General features: G+C 34.2%; 1 protein-coding gene across 2 annotated transcripts in view; it reads left to right on the top strand.

Moving 5' to 3' along the window:
- The window catches only part of LOC134263438 (transmembrane protein 135-like), a 62,524-nt gene that overhangs the window by 26,921 nt on the left and 17,899 nt on the right, over positions 1–17,704 (top strand). For both annotated transcript variants that reach the window (XM_062745787.1, XM_062745786.1), the window contains exon 6: positions 11,788–11,834. In XM_062745787.1, the coding sequence (XP_062601771.1) occupies positions 11,788–11,834 (47 nt within the window). The remainder of the gene's footprint in view (positions 1–11,787; positions 11,835–17,704) is intronic.

Raw genomic sequence — 17,704 nt, forward strand, 5'->3', positions numbered from 1 at the left:
ATCAATATAAATGTTCTGATCTTTTCTGAATACCTGAATTACCAGTTAAACAAGACAAAATAGCATTAAAAAATTCCGTTTCGATGAAAAATCATCCGGATACTGAAGCATCGGGATATCTGGCGTCTGGATATCTGAAGGTCCACTGTACAAGATGTGTATGATTGGTTTAAGGGTGTGGGGTTGGGGGTTGAGAGCATGTATATTTACTAATAAACCAACTTGTATTAAGTGTCAATCAAGAAAATGTTCTGAACTCCCTGAATATACCTGAAATGAATGAAAAACAAGTCTTCATTTTCCTGTAGCCGTAATTCATTCTTTAGTGCACTTATTGCAAAGTTTATGATGGATTTCCTGTTACTCAAAATGCAGAGCCCATGATTGTCACTTGAGGAGAAAAGAGGTGTGTCATAAAAAAATAATATCACTTACAACGTGTCTGCCATCACACACTCCTCAGAATGTTAGTGGTCTTATGGGGAAATAAATTACTTATATGATAATTTGAGTACCATTTCATGCAAATAAAATCAAAATTGCTAAATGAACCTTTATTTCAGTATACTTATTTATGATTTATGATTTGTATGCCCCCCCTTCGAAGAAGGGAGGGCATATTGCTTTGCTAATGACCCTTGGACGTTAAAAAAGTCCACCATCAGTTTCTGTTCATTTTCTTTGCAGTGGTTATGCCCATACTGAAAGGAAATTTGATATACAGATTTATCATGAGAAAATCTAGGTCAAGTTCTGTTTTGGGTTCCATCGAGCCATTTTGGACAGAGTTATGTCCCTTGCATGGACTTAGAAAAATTTCCAATAATTTGGGGGAGGGGGCATAAATGTTTTACAAACATCTCTTGTTAGATTTGATTCTTCTAAAAGAAGCAAATCCAAAAGAAACCATTCTTTCCCAGTCCATTCATAGGAGAACTAGAGCTTTTTGAATAACTACAGACCACGTGGCTTGAGAAAAACTTGTTTTCAAATTTGCACATGGAGAAATATTTGGTGCACAGTGGAGGACTGAATTTCTGGAATATTTTGAAGCATGTACTTTTATTTTGGATTTGACCTTGCCGGGTGTTTAATTTCTCATCATGTCCCTATAAACCCATCATTCTGTGATGCTGACACACAGACAGGCCCATTATCCCATTATCCTTGTAGCTTCCAATGACAGGATTCCCAAATATCACGTTGCAGAAAGCTAATATTTTCCCAGCAAACCTGTCTGTCAAACCTAGGCCTGCTACCATAACAAGGAATTAAGCCAACAGTTTGATTACATATTCATTTAAATCCATACCTTGTCTTCTAATTATTGGATTGAGGGAGGATGATTATAAGACAAGGTGTAATTTTCAAAGTGTCATTATATTTGTTTGATTAGTCCTATATATTGAGCTCCATTTCCTTAAATTATACAAAACAGCATCAGAATATAACATATTTTTTTTTAAAGGTCAGACAACTCATTCCTTAATTCTATAATTTTTTCCAAAAATTAATATTTGAATTTTATGCTTTTTTTAAAAAATTCCACAAAAAATTGAGGTACAGTCAAATCCCATTGTCTTGAACTCGGTGATAATGAGGGAAACCTCAAGATTTCCTAAGATTTGAGAAATCAAGATTATTGTACAAATAAAGTGAATAGGACTTTCAACTCTTTCAAACAACTTTCAAACAGTGTTTTGTATGGATATCGATCAAACTATACAAAACCAGGTATTTATGTGAAATTGCAGAGAATGGTATTTCATATAAATTCCTATTGGAAATTCCATAAATTCCCAATTACAAAATCTTGGTTTACCTGTGTTTATGCCTGATTTCTGTCTAGCTGTCCGACCTATTTTCCATTTAGTTCAATTTCAGAGACATTATTCAAAGATATTTTTATGAAACTTTTATGCTGATCTGTTAGTGCTACTGAGTATTCAGCTGCATCAGAATAGGGGTAAAATGCAATAGGAATAACATAAGAAAAATATCTTAGAAGATACAATGCATGAAACAATATAAGTAAGGTGAGTCTTTTGGCCCATGAACCTCTTTTTCGTTCTTTTTTAAGAACAAATGTTTCACACAAAGACTCTTGCAGTTTGAGAAATATCTCTTTCTCTAAAAAAAAACTTGTAAGCTTTGTTGGTAATCAGTTCTAATTAACCCACATGCACTTTTTGGCCATATGGTGGTTACATAACTGTTGTAAAATAATACAGAAGTGGTGTGTCACCTCTTGCTTTATTGCAGACGCCACATGCCAGCTCGTCTGCCTTCTACAGAAACTGCTGCGAAATCCCCCACAATGCCTCATCAATACCTGTCGGCCCTGTCTTTTGTGATGGTAATTGGTCGTCAAAAGACAAGTGCACAAAAAAAGGCATGAAGTGCACAAAAAGGAGAAAAGGCTTACATGCCAAATCACCAGGGAGGGCTGGGGGAGGTCATTCACCCTAGTTCTTGTTGAGAACAAGAGTCGTTCCATGTGTGAGAAATCTATTTCTTACAGTTATAATCATTCTGTCACTATTATATCATATATTTGAATATATCCTCCATTTGACAAGGCTGCCAACTTCAGGGCATTATGATCTTTTAAAAATTAAAAAAATTAATGCTTAACAGATTAACTTTCATTTAAGTAAATTACGCACTGAATAGGTACCATGCTAGCTGCAATAATGTAGCCCTCTCCGATTTTTTTTATCTGTTATTTTCGAATCTGTGCGGGAGCGAATCGCTCCCGCTCTGCACCATTACGGAGATCCTAAGAGTTTCCTCTTGGAGAGGGCTACATTATTGCAGCTAGTACCATGCATGTTGTAAAAAAAGAATTATTTTGAGGGAAGGGAATGTAACAGTTTACCTGCATAGATGGATTTTGACCATCCAAATTTTATTTTTGTGATTTTACAGAAAATGGGGGATCTATTTTAGCTTTTTCACCCTCTTTTTAGTAACATGAAAAACTCCTTCATGGTAGAAAAAGGTGGTTAACCATCACTTAGTTGGCAGCTATAGTTTATAAGTAAATTATGACTGGCCTTTTCGCTGGGTGATAAAGTTCGACCGTGGCAGGCCGTTTGATGGGTTCCATTCCCACTACTGAGTGGGAGTTCCTGATTTCAGCATGGCAAAGCACAGTTAAATATTTATTCCTGATAAACACAGATTTCAGGCTAATTATACCAGTATAAACTACATTGAGATGATCACGAATGGTAAACTTTATAAAAATGGGAAAACAAATTTATCTTTTTTTTCTGGCTTTTTTCACCTTTGTTTGAGGCTTTTAGACATGGAAAGGATTTTTAAAGTCTATCAAACAATTTAAATTATTGTTAAATTTATAAATTTGCACTGTCATCCATGTTTCCTTATAATATGACATCTGATGTTCAGTAATTAAACAGATGTTTATAGTTCTATTAAGGCCATCTTCATTCAGGGCCAGGGTTCTTTTTAATTTAGAATGGAAACATGTTCTTAAAGGACTCTGCACCTTTAGTTGTACTCGAAGTTTACTGCTTGCAAATAAAAGTGTCAAGTTTGCCACAGATGTGATTATAGAGAAAAAAAGATGTTTATCACCATGCATTGTGACACTTATTGTTTAGCTTCATCATCTTCATGAATTAAGCTTAAAATTATGAATGAAAAAGGAGATTGATTTGCACTGGTAAAACAATAGACATGTTAATAATATGTGTGTACATAATGCATGCAAAAGACAAAAACAACTGCATGTAATTGTCAAGACAATCCTTATGCAGCTCTTCTTTATCTTGAGGTATGAAAAGTTTATATGCACTGGAGTGAGCTTCCTTAAATGAGGATGAGGGTTATGAGCAAAAAAATAATTTCAAAATTTTTTAGCAATTGAAGTGGTTAATTTGGCTGGTAGCTGGAGTTTGAAGGAAAACACTGTTTATAGACACAGACTTTGGAAAACCTTCGAATGAAAATTCAAGGTTAATATGGCTAATAAAGTAAACCTAAATATTATTTTTTGATAATGTAAAGAAGACTGAAGTTTTGCTAACTGAGAAACATTTGTTTACCTTATAATAAGTAGGAGGAGGAAAATTTTTGAAATGGTTCATTGGGTGCGATTCAACATTATTTTTTGTTGGAATTAGACACTAAGAAGATAATTTAGGGAAATTATTTGCCGGACAGGTGTTAGTATTCTTTAGAATGGCATTTTACATGATCGAACTGATCACATGTAATGATGGCTTAGAGAGCTCTCAGAGATGGGTATAAAACGTACGCATGCTGTGCATTATTTGAATGTTAACGAGTGCAATTGTAATTCAAATCCATGATTTTGTAGCATCCTTGAATTAAATATGGAACACTTGTCACTGGCACAGTTACAATATTGTGTTACACTTGGAACATAATACTTCAAATTAATGGTGCTGTACGCCTGTATGCATTAGAACACAAGGGTATGATGGGGTATGAGATTCTAATGATGCCAATTATATCAGATATTGATTTTCGGCTGCTAGATATTGTACCTCTACAATTATTATGATGGATGGTCATATGTTGTATGAACAAGAAGAACAGTTAAAAGTTGAAAATATGAATTTATAATCTTAAGCAATTAAATTATCATATTTCATAGTAGGCAGGAGTTCCCTTGATTCTGTCAACAAATTTATACACCTTGTGAACTTGGCCTTTAAATTGATAAGAAACCATTTTTACTTTGTATCTTTTTTTAAAATTTATATTGGGGAGGGGGGGGGTTAACTTAAATGAATGAACAAATTCACACATATTACTCTTAAATTCCCAATATTTATCAGAAGTGAGGGACATGGGTTTGTATGTCTGTCTGTATTTTAGCTGCTTTCCCATCTGTTTGTATTAATTTGGTTTTAAATAAATAATCTCTGAAAATTGGTCCATAAGCAGCTTCCAATGACTTAAAAAGATTCCTTTTTGGTCAAAGGTCAAGGTCATAAGTTCGTGAATAAAATTGCATCCAAGTGATATTATTAAATTTCTCAACTTGAAACCTAGATGTAAACTCTAAATATAACTTCAAAATATAAACAGTGATAGGCTTTACATGTACATATAAGTTCTGAACTGCATTATCTAAACTTGACCCCTATTCAATTCCTAATGAAAGAGTCAAAGGTCCTGAGGCCAGCATTTTTTATTTTTAGGTTTACAAACCCGCCGCTCAGGTTTTTGAATTTTCAAAAAAAAAATAAAATTGCAGAAAAACAGAATTTTTTCTTTCCGATGTCAAATTTGAGGCTGATCGAGATTTCAAATTTCACCAGGGACTTCCGGTTTTAAATGTGTCAAGTCCATAGCAGCACTAAAGCTTGGTTTAATGTAAATATTTATCGATAGGAGTGCCATTCAAAACGTCTCACTCATTCAGAGAACAATAAAATGCTGACAACTTTGTTGCAAAGTGACATGTTGGTGAGATAATTATGTATCCGTATTCAAAAGTAACTGTCTTTAATTGTCAGAGACATTGTTTAGGTTTCTGTCATAACTTACAGTCTTAGCATCATTCTTCAGAAAAGGGTCGCTTATGCATCAGATGTTATGAATAAAACTATGGGAGAAGTTAAGTCCATTTGAGGAAGAAATAAACAATAGCCTAAAGAAATAAAATATTTCAACTATTTAAAAACAAGAATATACAAATACATACAGGCATGTAGTATCGTTTATGGCAGCCAGAAAAATTATTTTAAACTTAATTGAAAAAAATTCCACCCTACTCCTCAATATACTCCTTGGGAATTTTTTCTGATTTTATGAAAGGAATTATTACTTTTATAGGTCTAGAGTATATTAATATTTTAGAATATTTTCTACCTAACACAAATTAAAAACAAAAATGAAGATATATTAAAAGTACGACGGTGTATTAGTGCCATTTTAACAATGTAGAATTTTTTTTTAAAATCGTTTGTACGATTTAATAAATCGTTTGTACAATTTAATAAATCGTTTGTACGATTTAATAAATCGTTTGTACGATTTATTAAATTGTACAAACGATTTACTAAATTGTACAAACGATTTATTAAATCGTACAAACGATTTATTAAATCGTACAAACGATTTAATATATTGTACAAACGATTTAACAAACAAATTGTACAAACGATTTATTAAATTGTACAAACGTTTTACTAAATTGTACAAACGATTTATTAAATCGTACAAACGATTTACTAAATTGTACAAACGATTTATTAAATCGTACAAACGATTTATTAAATCGTACAAACGATTTAATAAATTGTACAAACGATTTAATAAATTGTACAAACGATTTAACAAACAAATTGTACAAACGATTTACTAAATTGTACAAACGATTTACTAAATCGTACAAACGATTTATTAAATCGTACAAACGATTTACTAAATCGTACAAACGATTTACTAAATCGTTCAAACGATTTATTAAATCGTACAAACGATTTTAAAAAAAAATTCTACATTGTTAAAATGGCACTAATACGCCGTCGTATAAAAGAGATTTAAAAAACTGATTTTTTAAAAAAAAATCTGTATTTTGTCCAACATCAAAAGATTTATATCACTGCCCCCAACTGGTAGATGATGAAATAAACAGTTAAAGGTTGTATTTTTCCCTTTGTAACCCTTATGTGTCCAGTGACAAGAAGCCTGTTAGGAGAGCATAAAAAAAGAAGCAAAAATTAATGTAGAAAAGTCAACAATGTATCCAAAATATAATTTTTTTTAATTTCCTCCTCCTACGGGACTTTTTCATTCTGATGTTCGTAAACCTAAAAATAAAAAAATGCTGGCCTGATCACAAACATTGATCCTCTACCCCACCTTACCTAACTCTAGAAGAAAGAACCTGTATATGAAAAGTGATAATTAAGAAATCTTTCTATTCATAAAAAAATTCAATCATTAAAAAAAAAAAAAACAAACAAACAAAACAATATTCGACCATGCTTAATATTTTGAAACAATTGAAATACAGTGGAGCCTGATTAATCCAGACTCCAATATTCCAGACCCTTCACCTTCTGGACAAAATTTATATGGAACAATATGTATACTGATATATACATGTACCAACTTTGTTAGACAATTTTGCTTGGGAACAAAAGAATCAGGGTTATCAAGGTTTGACTGTCTTAAAATGTTGTCCAGATCAAACTATTTTAGAATTTGTATCAGGAAAATGACTAGCATTTTATCAACAGAGTGTGTTTTAATTTTCGTTCTACTTTTTAGCTCACCTGAGCCGAAGGCTCAAGTGAGCTTTTCTGATCAAAATTTGTCCGTTCTCTGTCGTCGTCGGCGTCGGCATAAACTTTTCACATTTTCATCTTCTTCTCAAGAACGACTGGGACAATTTCAACCAAACTTGGCACAAAGTATCCATGGGTGAAGGGGAATCAAGTTTGTTCAAATGAAGGGCCACGCCCCCTTCCAAGGGGAGATAATTATGAATTTGTGAAAAATTTATGGCATTTTTAAAAAATCTTCTTCTCCAGAACCGCTGGGCCAGGAAAGATGAAACTCATGTGGAAGCATCCTCAGGTAATGTAGATTTAATTTTGTTCAAATCATGACCGCCGGGGCAAGGGTGGGGCCAAAATGGCCGACCCAAGTTTTACATAGGAATCATATAGGAAAAATCTTTAAAAATCTTCTTCTCCAGTACCACTGGGCCAGGAAAGATGAAACTCATGTGGAATCATCCTCAGGTAGTGTGGATTCAAGTTTGTTCAAATCATGACCCCCGGGGCTAGGGTGGGGCCAAAATGACGACCAAAGTTTTACATAGGAATATATAGGAAAAATCTTTAAAAATCTTTTTCTCCAGAACCACTGGGCCAGGAAAGATGAAACTCATGTGGAAGCATCCTCAGGTAGTGTGGATTCAAGTTTGAAATCATGACCCCCGGGGCTAGGGTGGGGCCAAAATGGCCGACCCAAGTTTTACATAGGAATATATAAGAAAAATCTTCTTCTCAAGAACCATTAGGAAAGGAAAGATGAAACTCATGTGGAATCATCCTCAGGTAGTGTAGATTCAAGTTTGTTCAAATCATGACCCCTGGGGCAAGGGTGGGGCCAAAATGGCCGACCCAAGTTTTACATAGGAATATATACGAAAAATCTTTGAAAATCTTCTTCTCCAGTACCACTGGGCCAGGAAAGATGAAACTCATGTGGAATCATCCTCAGGTAGTGTAGATTCAAGTTTGTTCAAATCATGACCCCCGGGGCTAGGGTGGGGCCAAAATGGCCTCTACAAGTTTTACATAGGAATATATAGGAAAAATCTTTAAAAATCTTTTTCTCCAGAACCACTGGGCCAGGAAAGATGAAACTCATGTGGAATCATCCTCAGTTAGTGTGGATTTAAGTTTGTTCAAATCATGACCCCCGGGGCTAGGATGGGGCCAAAATGCCCAAGTTTTACATAGAAGAAGTATATAGGAAAATAAAATAAAAATCTACATCTCTAGAACCACTAGGACAGGAAAGATGAAACTCATGTGGAATCATCCTCAGGTAGTGTAGATTCTAGTTTGTTCAAATCATGACCCCTGGGGCAAGGGTGGGGCCAAAATGGCCGACCCAAGTTTTACATAGGAATATATAGGAAAAATCTTTAAAAATCTTCTTCTCCAGTACCACTGGGCCAGGAAAGATGAAACTCATGTGGAATCATCCTCAGGTAGTGTAGATTCAAGTTTGTTCAAATCATGACCCCTGAGGCAAGGGTGGGGCCAAAATGGCCGACCCAAGTTTTACATAGGAATATATAGGAAAAATCTTTAAAAATCTTCTTCTCCAGTACCACTGGGCCAGGAAAGATGAAACTCATGTGGAATCATCCTCAGGTAGTGTGGATTCAAGTTTGTTCAAATCATGACCCCCGGGGCTAGGGTGGGGCCAAAATGGCCGACCCAAGTTTTACATAGGAATATATAGGAAAAATCTTTAAAAATCTTTTTCTCCAGAACCACGGGGTCAGGAAAGATGAAACTCATGTGGAATCATCCTCAGGTAGTGTGGATTCAAATATAAACCGGGGCTAGGGTGGGGCCAAAATGGCCGACCCAAGTTTTACATAGGAATATATAAGAAAAATCTTTAAAAATCTTCTTCTCCAGAACCACTGGGCCAGGAGAGATGAAACTCATGTGGAATCATCCTCAGGTAGTGTAGATTCAAGTTTGTTCAAATCATGACCCCTGGGGCAAGGGTGGGGCCAAAATGGCTGACCCAAGTTTTACATAGGAATATATAGGAAAAATCTTTAAAAATCTTTTTCTCCAGAACCACGGGGTCAGGAAAGATGAAACTCATATGGAATCATCCTCAGGTAGTGTGGATTCAAGTTTTTTCAAATCATGACCCCCGGGGCTAGGGTGGGGCCAAAATGGCCGACCCAAGTTTTACATAGGAATATATAAGAAAAATCTTTAAAAATCTTCTTCTCCAGAACCACTGGGCCAGGAGAGATGAAACTCATGTGGAATCATCCTCAGGTAGTGTAGATTCAAGTTTGTTCAAATCATGACCCCTGGGGCAAGGGTGGGGCCAAAATGGCTGACCCAACTTTTACATAGGAATATGTAGGAAAAACCTTTAAAAATCTTCTTCTCAAGAACCACTGGGCCAGGAGAGATATAACTCATGTGGAATCATCCTCAGGTAGTGTAGATTCAAGTTTGTTCAAATCATGACCCCCGGGGCTAGGGTGGGGCCAAAATGGCCGACCCAAGTTTTACATAGGGATATATAGGCCATGCATGGGAAACCTTTTAAAATCTTCTTTTCAAGTACTTCAAAGCTATGATTTGTGATATTTATATGGAATCATCCTCAGGTAGTGTAGATTCTAGTTTGTTCAAATGATGAATGTCTGGAGGGGGGTGGTGGAGTAAATTCAAGCCTGATGTGCTCAGGTGAGCGCTGTGGCCCCTGGGCCTCTTGTTTTAAATGTGTTTCAGTGTGGAATATTATGATTAATGGTCAGGGGATGTAAGCTAATTTTTCAGTTATGACAGAGATATTTTCATTAATGGGATCCTGGAATAAGATTCTCCTAATGCTGCACATGTTACCTGTCCATCTCGTTAAGACATAATGATATTTTTCTCCTGTGACAGGTAATGCTTGTAAAATTCTCATTAACGCTGACCAAAATAAGGCAGGTTTTAATTGTCAGAAAAACAGGTTCTTAATGTATCATATATCATTAACAGAAGAAAAGTGCAAATGTGTATTTTTGGATGGTTTAATTGTTCCAGATAAAGCTATTCCTTTGTTTAGTAAAATGTAATACCATAGAATCATTAGATTTCAAGGTGGCTGACAATTTTTATGGAATTTTCGGGTATCTTTCATCCAAGAATTAACATCTTTCATGAATTAATATGAATTCTACTTATTTTCAAATTAAAAAGCCAAAAACTAGACTAGACAAAAATATTGAATGTTTTTATGATTGAAAAAATAATACTGGTACTTTTTATCACAAATTCTTAATTAAGATAATTTTTATGGTGAACAAAATAGATCTTACAAAAAATTGGAGAAAAGACAGAGAAATGAATAATGAAACAACAAAATAACAATAATTAAAAAGAACTGTGATTATCATAAATTTCCATGTTTCTCCATCTACTCAGATAAGCTTCACATATCAATAACCTGTCAGTATTCAGAAATCATTATATATAGACTCCCAAGTGTTTTACTTTCTTTTTTTATTTTATCTCACCTTGATGAGTGACATATGATTCCTGGCATTAATATCTTCACCTCAGGTTTTCAAAGCAAACTCAGGCAAGGGCCAAACTTGGCAGGGAATGATAAAATTTAGGCTCCTTTAATTAAGTCCAGAATGACTTTTGATTTAATCTCCCCCATTCCTCTTCTAATCCCCACCCCAACCTCCTCCCAAAAATGCATAATAATTGTACTGAAAGGCATTGAAATGCATAACCGTCAGTATAATTATCTCATAGTTCTAATTTAAGAATCAAATATAAACAGAACATGTTTACAAATATGTATATTCATCATATGATTTTTAGTTAATAGGGATGCTATCAATTATTTTTCTTCAGTTACATTAAAAACATCAAATTAATTATGGATTTGTTTGTCATTCTATATCTGTTTGATAAATGTTATTTAGTTTGATAAGTAATTTTGAAATTTTTTGTATATTCAGGGACAAATTACACCCTTTATGAGCCTTACTTCTTATCCCATCTACATTGGTGGCTTATAGATGGAAAATAATTAAAATCGTTAATAAAACTGTACAGTCAGGTAGAAAACAGCAACATCGTTAAAACCTAATGAGTGACGAGTATCTACGTAGTTGTGATTAAATCGAGAAATTCGAAATCTGGAGAATATTTCCTCAGAGGGTTTCAACTTCAAAGTCTGATAACTAGGTATTTGGAAATGTCTTCTAGGATATCAATAAGACCTGAGACTCATTTACGGAGCATAAAGACCATGTTTACAACTAATAGTGCTGTGCCTAGCTAGACAATTAGTAGGTTCGGGCATCGTTTTATGATAGGGTTTGTTTCTCTTAATGAATGATTAGTACGCTGTCATTTCTTATGCCTTATAACCTCAAAGCAGTAATCTGCATGCAATCTCCTAGCTTATTAAGACAATAGTTAATATTATGATCGTGATGAAGGAAATCCAAAAGTAGATGTTTCTGTATAAAGTTTTGTGTTTTTTTTGTATTTTCAGGTGTTGCTGTTCAGCATTGCATCAGCCATTTACCTGTATTTCTTCAGGTAAGTAAATTGCAGAAGTTCTGAGCTTTAAGACTTTATATACTAGTAAAAGGAAAAAGAACCAATCTCGCATAAGCATTTGTATAATTTGTGTGTTTTTGGGGGAAAGGGGGTGGGGGTATATAGGGAAGGGTTTATGAACAATAAGTAAGCAGAAATTTTATGTCTGTCAGACCATGAGTTCTCTGTCATAAATTCTTGTAGATTTCCCACTTTCAGAGTTATAATCAATGATTTGAAAATAAGAAGAAGCATATGACATGGACAAATGGAAGAAGAGAGAGAGGGAGAGAGAAAGAGGAATGTAAATGTAGTATGACATTCATTGTATAGATGTGGTAGATGGCTCTCTAACTATTTGGCAGTGCCTGCAGATGTAAGATTGTGTTACAAGAAACTAATGTGACACGTGTCAGTTTGTCAGGTATTTTTGGTCCAAAAAACATCTGCGGCATGCAGTATGCCAGAACTTTGGTACACAATGATTTAGGGTCAGTGTAAGAGAGACTGTTATGATCTACAAGCTTGGCTCCCTTTTGTCTGTGAACTTCTAACTTTTGTATGGAAGCATTCATATATCCAGCCCCACCTGTGTATTTTCTGTCCCCATTTGTAGATAAATGTTCATTTAAACTTGACCATTTATCATTCTGTGTAACTTTATCAAGCCAAAACACCAAGTAAGAGGAAAATTTCTGTCATGTTTGTTGGACCTCACAACACCTTAATCAGAGACCTAGATGTATATAAACATGGTCATAATAGCTAATTCCTCAGTTGTTACACTGCCATCATTATGGTATAAACACTCAACACATCTTTATACCATAGCAAAGACAACATTCCATGCAGAAACACAAGTCACCATGGCAGAGGGGCGAAAGCTGCCATCTGCTGGGGAAAGGGAGATAAATCTAATTGAAAAATTTTGTAGGAAAAAAAGGGAAAAAATTGCCTTTTATTGCAATTTTATTGAGGGAAAAAACTAATTATTTATGACTTTGCATTCTCTTCAGTTTTATGACTGTAATTTTGATGACATTAACTATTGACTTGTTAACAGAATAGGATAGGTGGGAAGAAAATATTAAAAGTCGAAAATATCTGTAGGTTTGAAAAGCCATAAAATCCTGACTTATTGATTGGGTATGAACTTGAAGTATAATTAAAGTTTTTGGATAATCATTTGTGTGATGAAGAAATTTGTTGTAATTAATGATTAGTATGTCGGTTAAATGTTGGTTATCCATCATAGCACTGAATTATCTATAGGCTTTTGACATTTGTCCATTTTTCTCATAAGATCAGGTACTTTCGAATTTCCTTTTAATTTTGGTATTATTCGGGAAAAGCCATGATAAGAGGAGAATTTCTGCACCCATTTCCTCCCAAGACGGTAAATAGGGGTCAATTAAGCATCTCATTTTGAAAAAAAATAATCTTTATCAAATTCATAATGTAGTTAATCTTCGTAAAAGAAAATTCATAAATGACATTTCTGGAAAAGAAAATTAATGAAAGAGGCATAATGTTGATACAATTATATAAGGGGGAACCTGATTCCTTGGGCTCAAATTATTGACATTTAAAGTACAGTCAGCCATTTTCTTTTGACAGAGGTGTATAAATTTACACCTGATAACCACCCAGGTCTTATTGCATCCTAGTTTATGAATTATTTTTTTGCTAATCCCTCACATTTCTTTCATATTTTGATTAATTTAACGAGATTTCACATTTTATTGTTTGACTGAAAAATAGGGATAGGATCTTTTATTTCTGGGCCATTTTGAATTGTCTGCACCTAACTTTTTGACAGCCAGCATTTTTTGTCAGATCTCAAGTAAATGATAGATGGATTTTCTTTCGGATGAATTTTGACCTGGGACTGAAATAAACTCTTTGGCTTTCTGCAGTCGATTTAATCCTTAATATTGCCTTGGAATCTTTGAATGTTTTCCCATGAGGCCGTTTTTTTTTTTCTAACTGCCAGGTGTGTTTGATCAGTTGACAGTCATTAGAGCCATGTTCTTTTTCTGCCTCTCTTTCAAGTGCTTGATTTCAATGCTTTCCTTGCTTTGAAGATGTTTTCCTAATTTTCAGTGTGTTGACGGTTCTGCTGGTTTTGTTTATTTCTTGTCTGGGTTTTGCTGGTTAATGAATAAATTTGTTAATTTTTGAAATCAATCATCAGTGCATGTGTGAAATTCTCTGTGTTTTTTTTTTTTAACTTAATAAAAGTAAATTTCTTAGTACAAAATACTTTTACCCAATTCTCTGTGTTAATGGTGCTCAAAAGTTTTAGGATATTATGTGGTTTGAAAAGATCTATTATAGAAACACAGATAAATACATCATATAGTATTGATTTAATCTTTATTTGTTAAGAATAAAAGATATTTAAAAAATCAGTTAAATTTCCAAAAATATTTGAAACATAGAAAAAAAAAACACCATAGTAGTATAATCTGTCTGCAAAAAATTGTTCTGATTTATAAGAGGATGAATGGTATATCACTCAAACGTGATCTTAGTGGACCAACTTATAGTGGAGTATATACAGTACTATAAAGCTGGATTTTAAAATGGGAAGTGGGTATTATAGTACATGAGACCAGGAAAAAGAAATAGAGAAATACTGTGCAGGAGGACTTCAAATTGATCAGGAATGACACATCCATTGATAACAGGTCTGTGTCAGATAGAAGAAGACAGCCAAAATCTCCATTCAAAACACACTGAGTCTCTTCTTTGATCATGGGTACTTCTACTGACAAGTTTTAATCTCGCTGTGATGGGAGCGTGGTGACAGATCAGGAACAAGGAATTCTGGGTAGATTTTTCTGTCCACTTGTCCAAGCCTTAAAGTACTGGCATGGAACACGCTACCCAGATATGTGGGGCTCTCAAGCTGAAGGAGCTCTCCTGTGTGTGAAGAGCAGGTTTATCACTGGGGCCTTTGGAATTCTGGGAACTCCTAGGGTCAGAGAGCAGTGTGCTCGGAGACAAATGAATTTCACAAGGCAAATATTTCAATGTATTGTTTGCCATTACTCAAAATTCTTAGACAAAACTATATTAGTGTTGGCCCAAGTGAAGTAGTTTTGAGAAATTTTGGTAGTTGGATATTTTTTGTAACCTTGATACAATATGCCTTAAATAACTTTATTCCTGGTAATTGGGACATAAGAGTAAGCATGTATGAATGAAAGTGTTTTTAAGAAATATGCCTCTAGTGTGCACTTTGTTTTGACTGCAAAATTAGAGGGGAAGTGTCATTCTGGTTCCTTCATCCGTCTACTTTCATGCTAGAAACAAAATACTAGTAACCCTCAAAATTTGGAAACTACATTTCATTCAGTTCCTGTTTAAGGCAGGGTCTTGTGGATCACACAAAAAACATCATTATTTTCAAAAAAGGCTTATAACCTCAAACTTTTATAGTAATTAGTTTCTCAGAAATTTCAAAATATACACTGAAGCTTTCTATGTTATTTTTTATGCTGTTGAGAGGGAACCCCCAAAAAAGAACAAAACATGCATTAATGTAGCAGTAGGGTAATGTTTAAGGTGGCACATTTGGTCATGTTTTGCTGTTAATGTGCATTTGCAACTTCATTTTTCACAAGAGTGCAAATATTCCCTCCACACGACTGTCGGCATTCCGCTGAAACGTAGAAGCAACAGCAGCGTATTTCAGCGTCGAGTGGCGTGTTTACAAACCCAAGCAGACAAAACCAGAGGCAGTCCAGGAAATTCGGAAACCTTCGTATAATTTTGTTTGAAAATTTGGATTAACTTGAAGTGGAAAAGTGAAAAAGTTTGGTCCATTTATCTTTGAATAAACATGTGTTGATGGTTGTAAAGGTGTAGGGCTGTCATCGCGGCAGAAATCAATAGAGAGGTTTAATCAGCTCGTAAGATTAAAAACTCTCCACTGTACGATATAATCAGGCGGTATGAGGACTCGCGCAGTCCATTTCTTTGTCTTTTTCTGAGTTTTCAACAGTTATTGATGGATTGGCCCGGCAGTGATCAACGATGTGTCAACAAAGAAGATAGGTTCTGTCTCCTTAAACAAACTCACACCAGAGAAGTCTTGATCCTCCCAACAAAAATATTGAATCAAAGTCATCAAATATCATGAAAAATTTATCTTTATTAATTTAAAGATAAAATGACTTGCAGTCTACTTTCATGTTCCTCCCAACAAATATAAGTCATGTCATCAAATATTCCAAACATTTTAACCTTTGTATATAAATTTAAGATGAAATAGCTTGCAGTCTACTTTCATGTGTGCTTTTATTCATATTTGAAAAAAAAAAGATTATAGTTAATCTGTGCAAGATAATTTTTCTTAAATTGTATAGTTTATATTAATAAGATAATTTAAAACTTTTCAGTGTAATGTTTACTTTGGATTGGATGAAGCATACAATGAAAATCTTCAAAATTGATAGCCTTGCATTTTTATAAGCTGAAAATGAATCTTTTTGTTTAAAAATAATTCCCTTTTATATCTGTCCTGAAGATAACACAGGAAGTGTGATTTCTAATCAAGTTTGTAATAGTTTGGATCAGTGCTAAGCAGAATCAGACAATCTTCTTTGATCTTTTCTAGGGTCTAAATTATTGAGGAATGAATTTAATAGAATGTTGCTCTGTTAACATTTATTGGCAAAATAGTCTTTGTAAATATTTATTCCTTTCAATGATAAACAATTCAATGTGATTGCTCTGAATATGTCTGCTTGTATTAATCTCATTGAAAGATGGAATCCATTTAAAGAATGGAAATGCATTATGAAGTTCTTGATTGGAAAAGTGGAATTTACAAATTTTATTTGCATTATAAGGTGGTGTAATTTATGAAAACTTTAATTACTGTGCAAGTTTACTTTATATTCACCAAATTTCCTTCATGAAAATTGAAATCTAGCAATAATTTCTCATCAAAACCTCAGAATGTTGAAATATTAAAATATTGTTCCTTTTAAAATATTCTGTATTCAAAGTGGGAAGAAAGGAATTAATTTGTAAAATAACTCCTCTTCCCCTACCTTTTGTATCGACCTAGCTTGCAATTAGGTGGAATATTTCACTCATGAAATTTTACCATTCTGCACAGCGGGGCCCATTCTACTCCACAAAGTCTCATGTCAGATCTTAGCTTCCTCATTTGAATTTTTGACATGGGTACTTTATTATCCCCCTTGCAAATCCAGGTCTTCAAAGTGTTTGAAGGTGGGGAGAAACATCCATATAAATTACAATATAAGCAGAAATGTTGGTGTTTGGGTAGAGTAATGTATTTGGAGTTGGTACACGATAGGTTTGATACCAGCTTCGTATCTGAGTCATCATTTGATGGGCTTATCAAAACCTATATATATTGTCATATGTTTGACATTTCAATAATGATTCCATGTAGGGGTCATATCTCATTTCACTGCTATATACTGGTATGTGCATGTATCAGATTTTTCTAATTCCATCCTGTATATAAAAAATCAAACCATATGCTACTACAGTTTGCAGAACACAAAAAAGAGGAAAAGAATCCAAAATGTGTTTCTCAACTCAAAAATGAAAGAAAAATATTGTTATAAATGTGAAAAATTATGATCAGTCAAATTCGAATTTTACGTTATAATTTTAAGCTGTATAAAGATTTTTTTTGTATGTGATTGGATCTCGCGGAATGGAGGTGTTGTTTATTCAGGAGTCCTGTGTGATGTAATGCCGGTATAATGATTAATTTGCGGGATTTCTGAATTAGATTTTGTAATTTGTTTAAGTAAGCCCTGACATCCTGCGTCTTATCACCGACACACATGTCAGGCTTCAGCTTGCTGAAGCCTAGTGCT

Source organism: Saccostrea cucullata, unplaced genomic scaffold (genome assembly GCF_032062105.1).
Source record: "Saccostrea cucullata isolate Sc308-1 unplaced genomic scaffold, CSIRO_AGI_Scuc_v1 ctg417, whole genome shotgun sequence".
Taxonomy (NCBI): domain Eukaryota; kingdom Metazoa; phylum Mollusca; class Bivalvia; order Ostreida; family Ostreidae; genus Saccostrea; species Saccostrea cuccullata.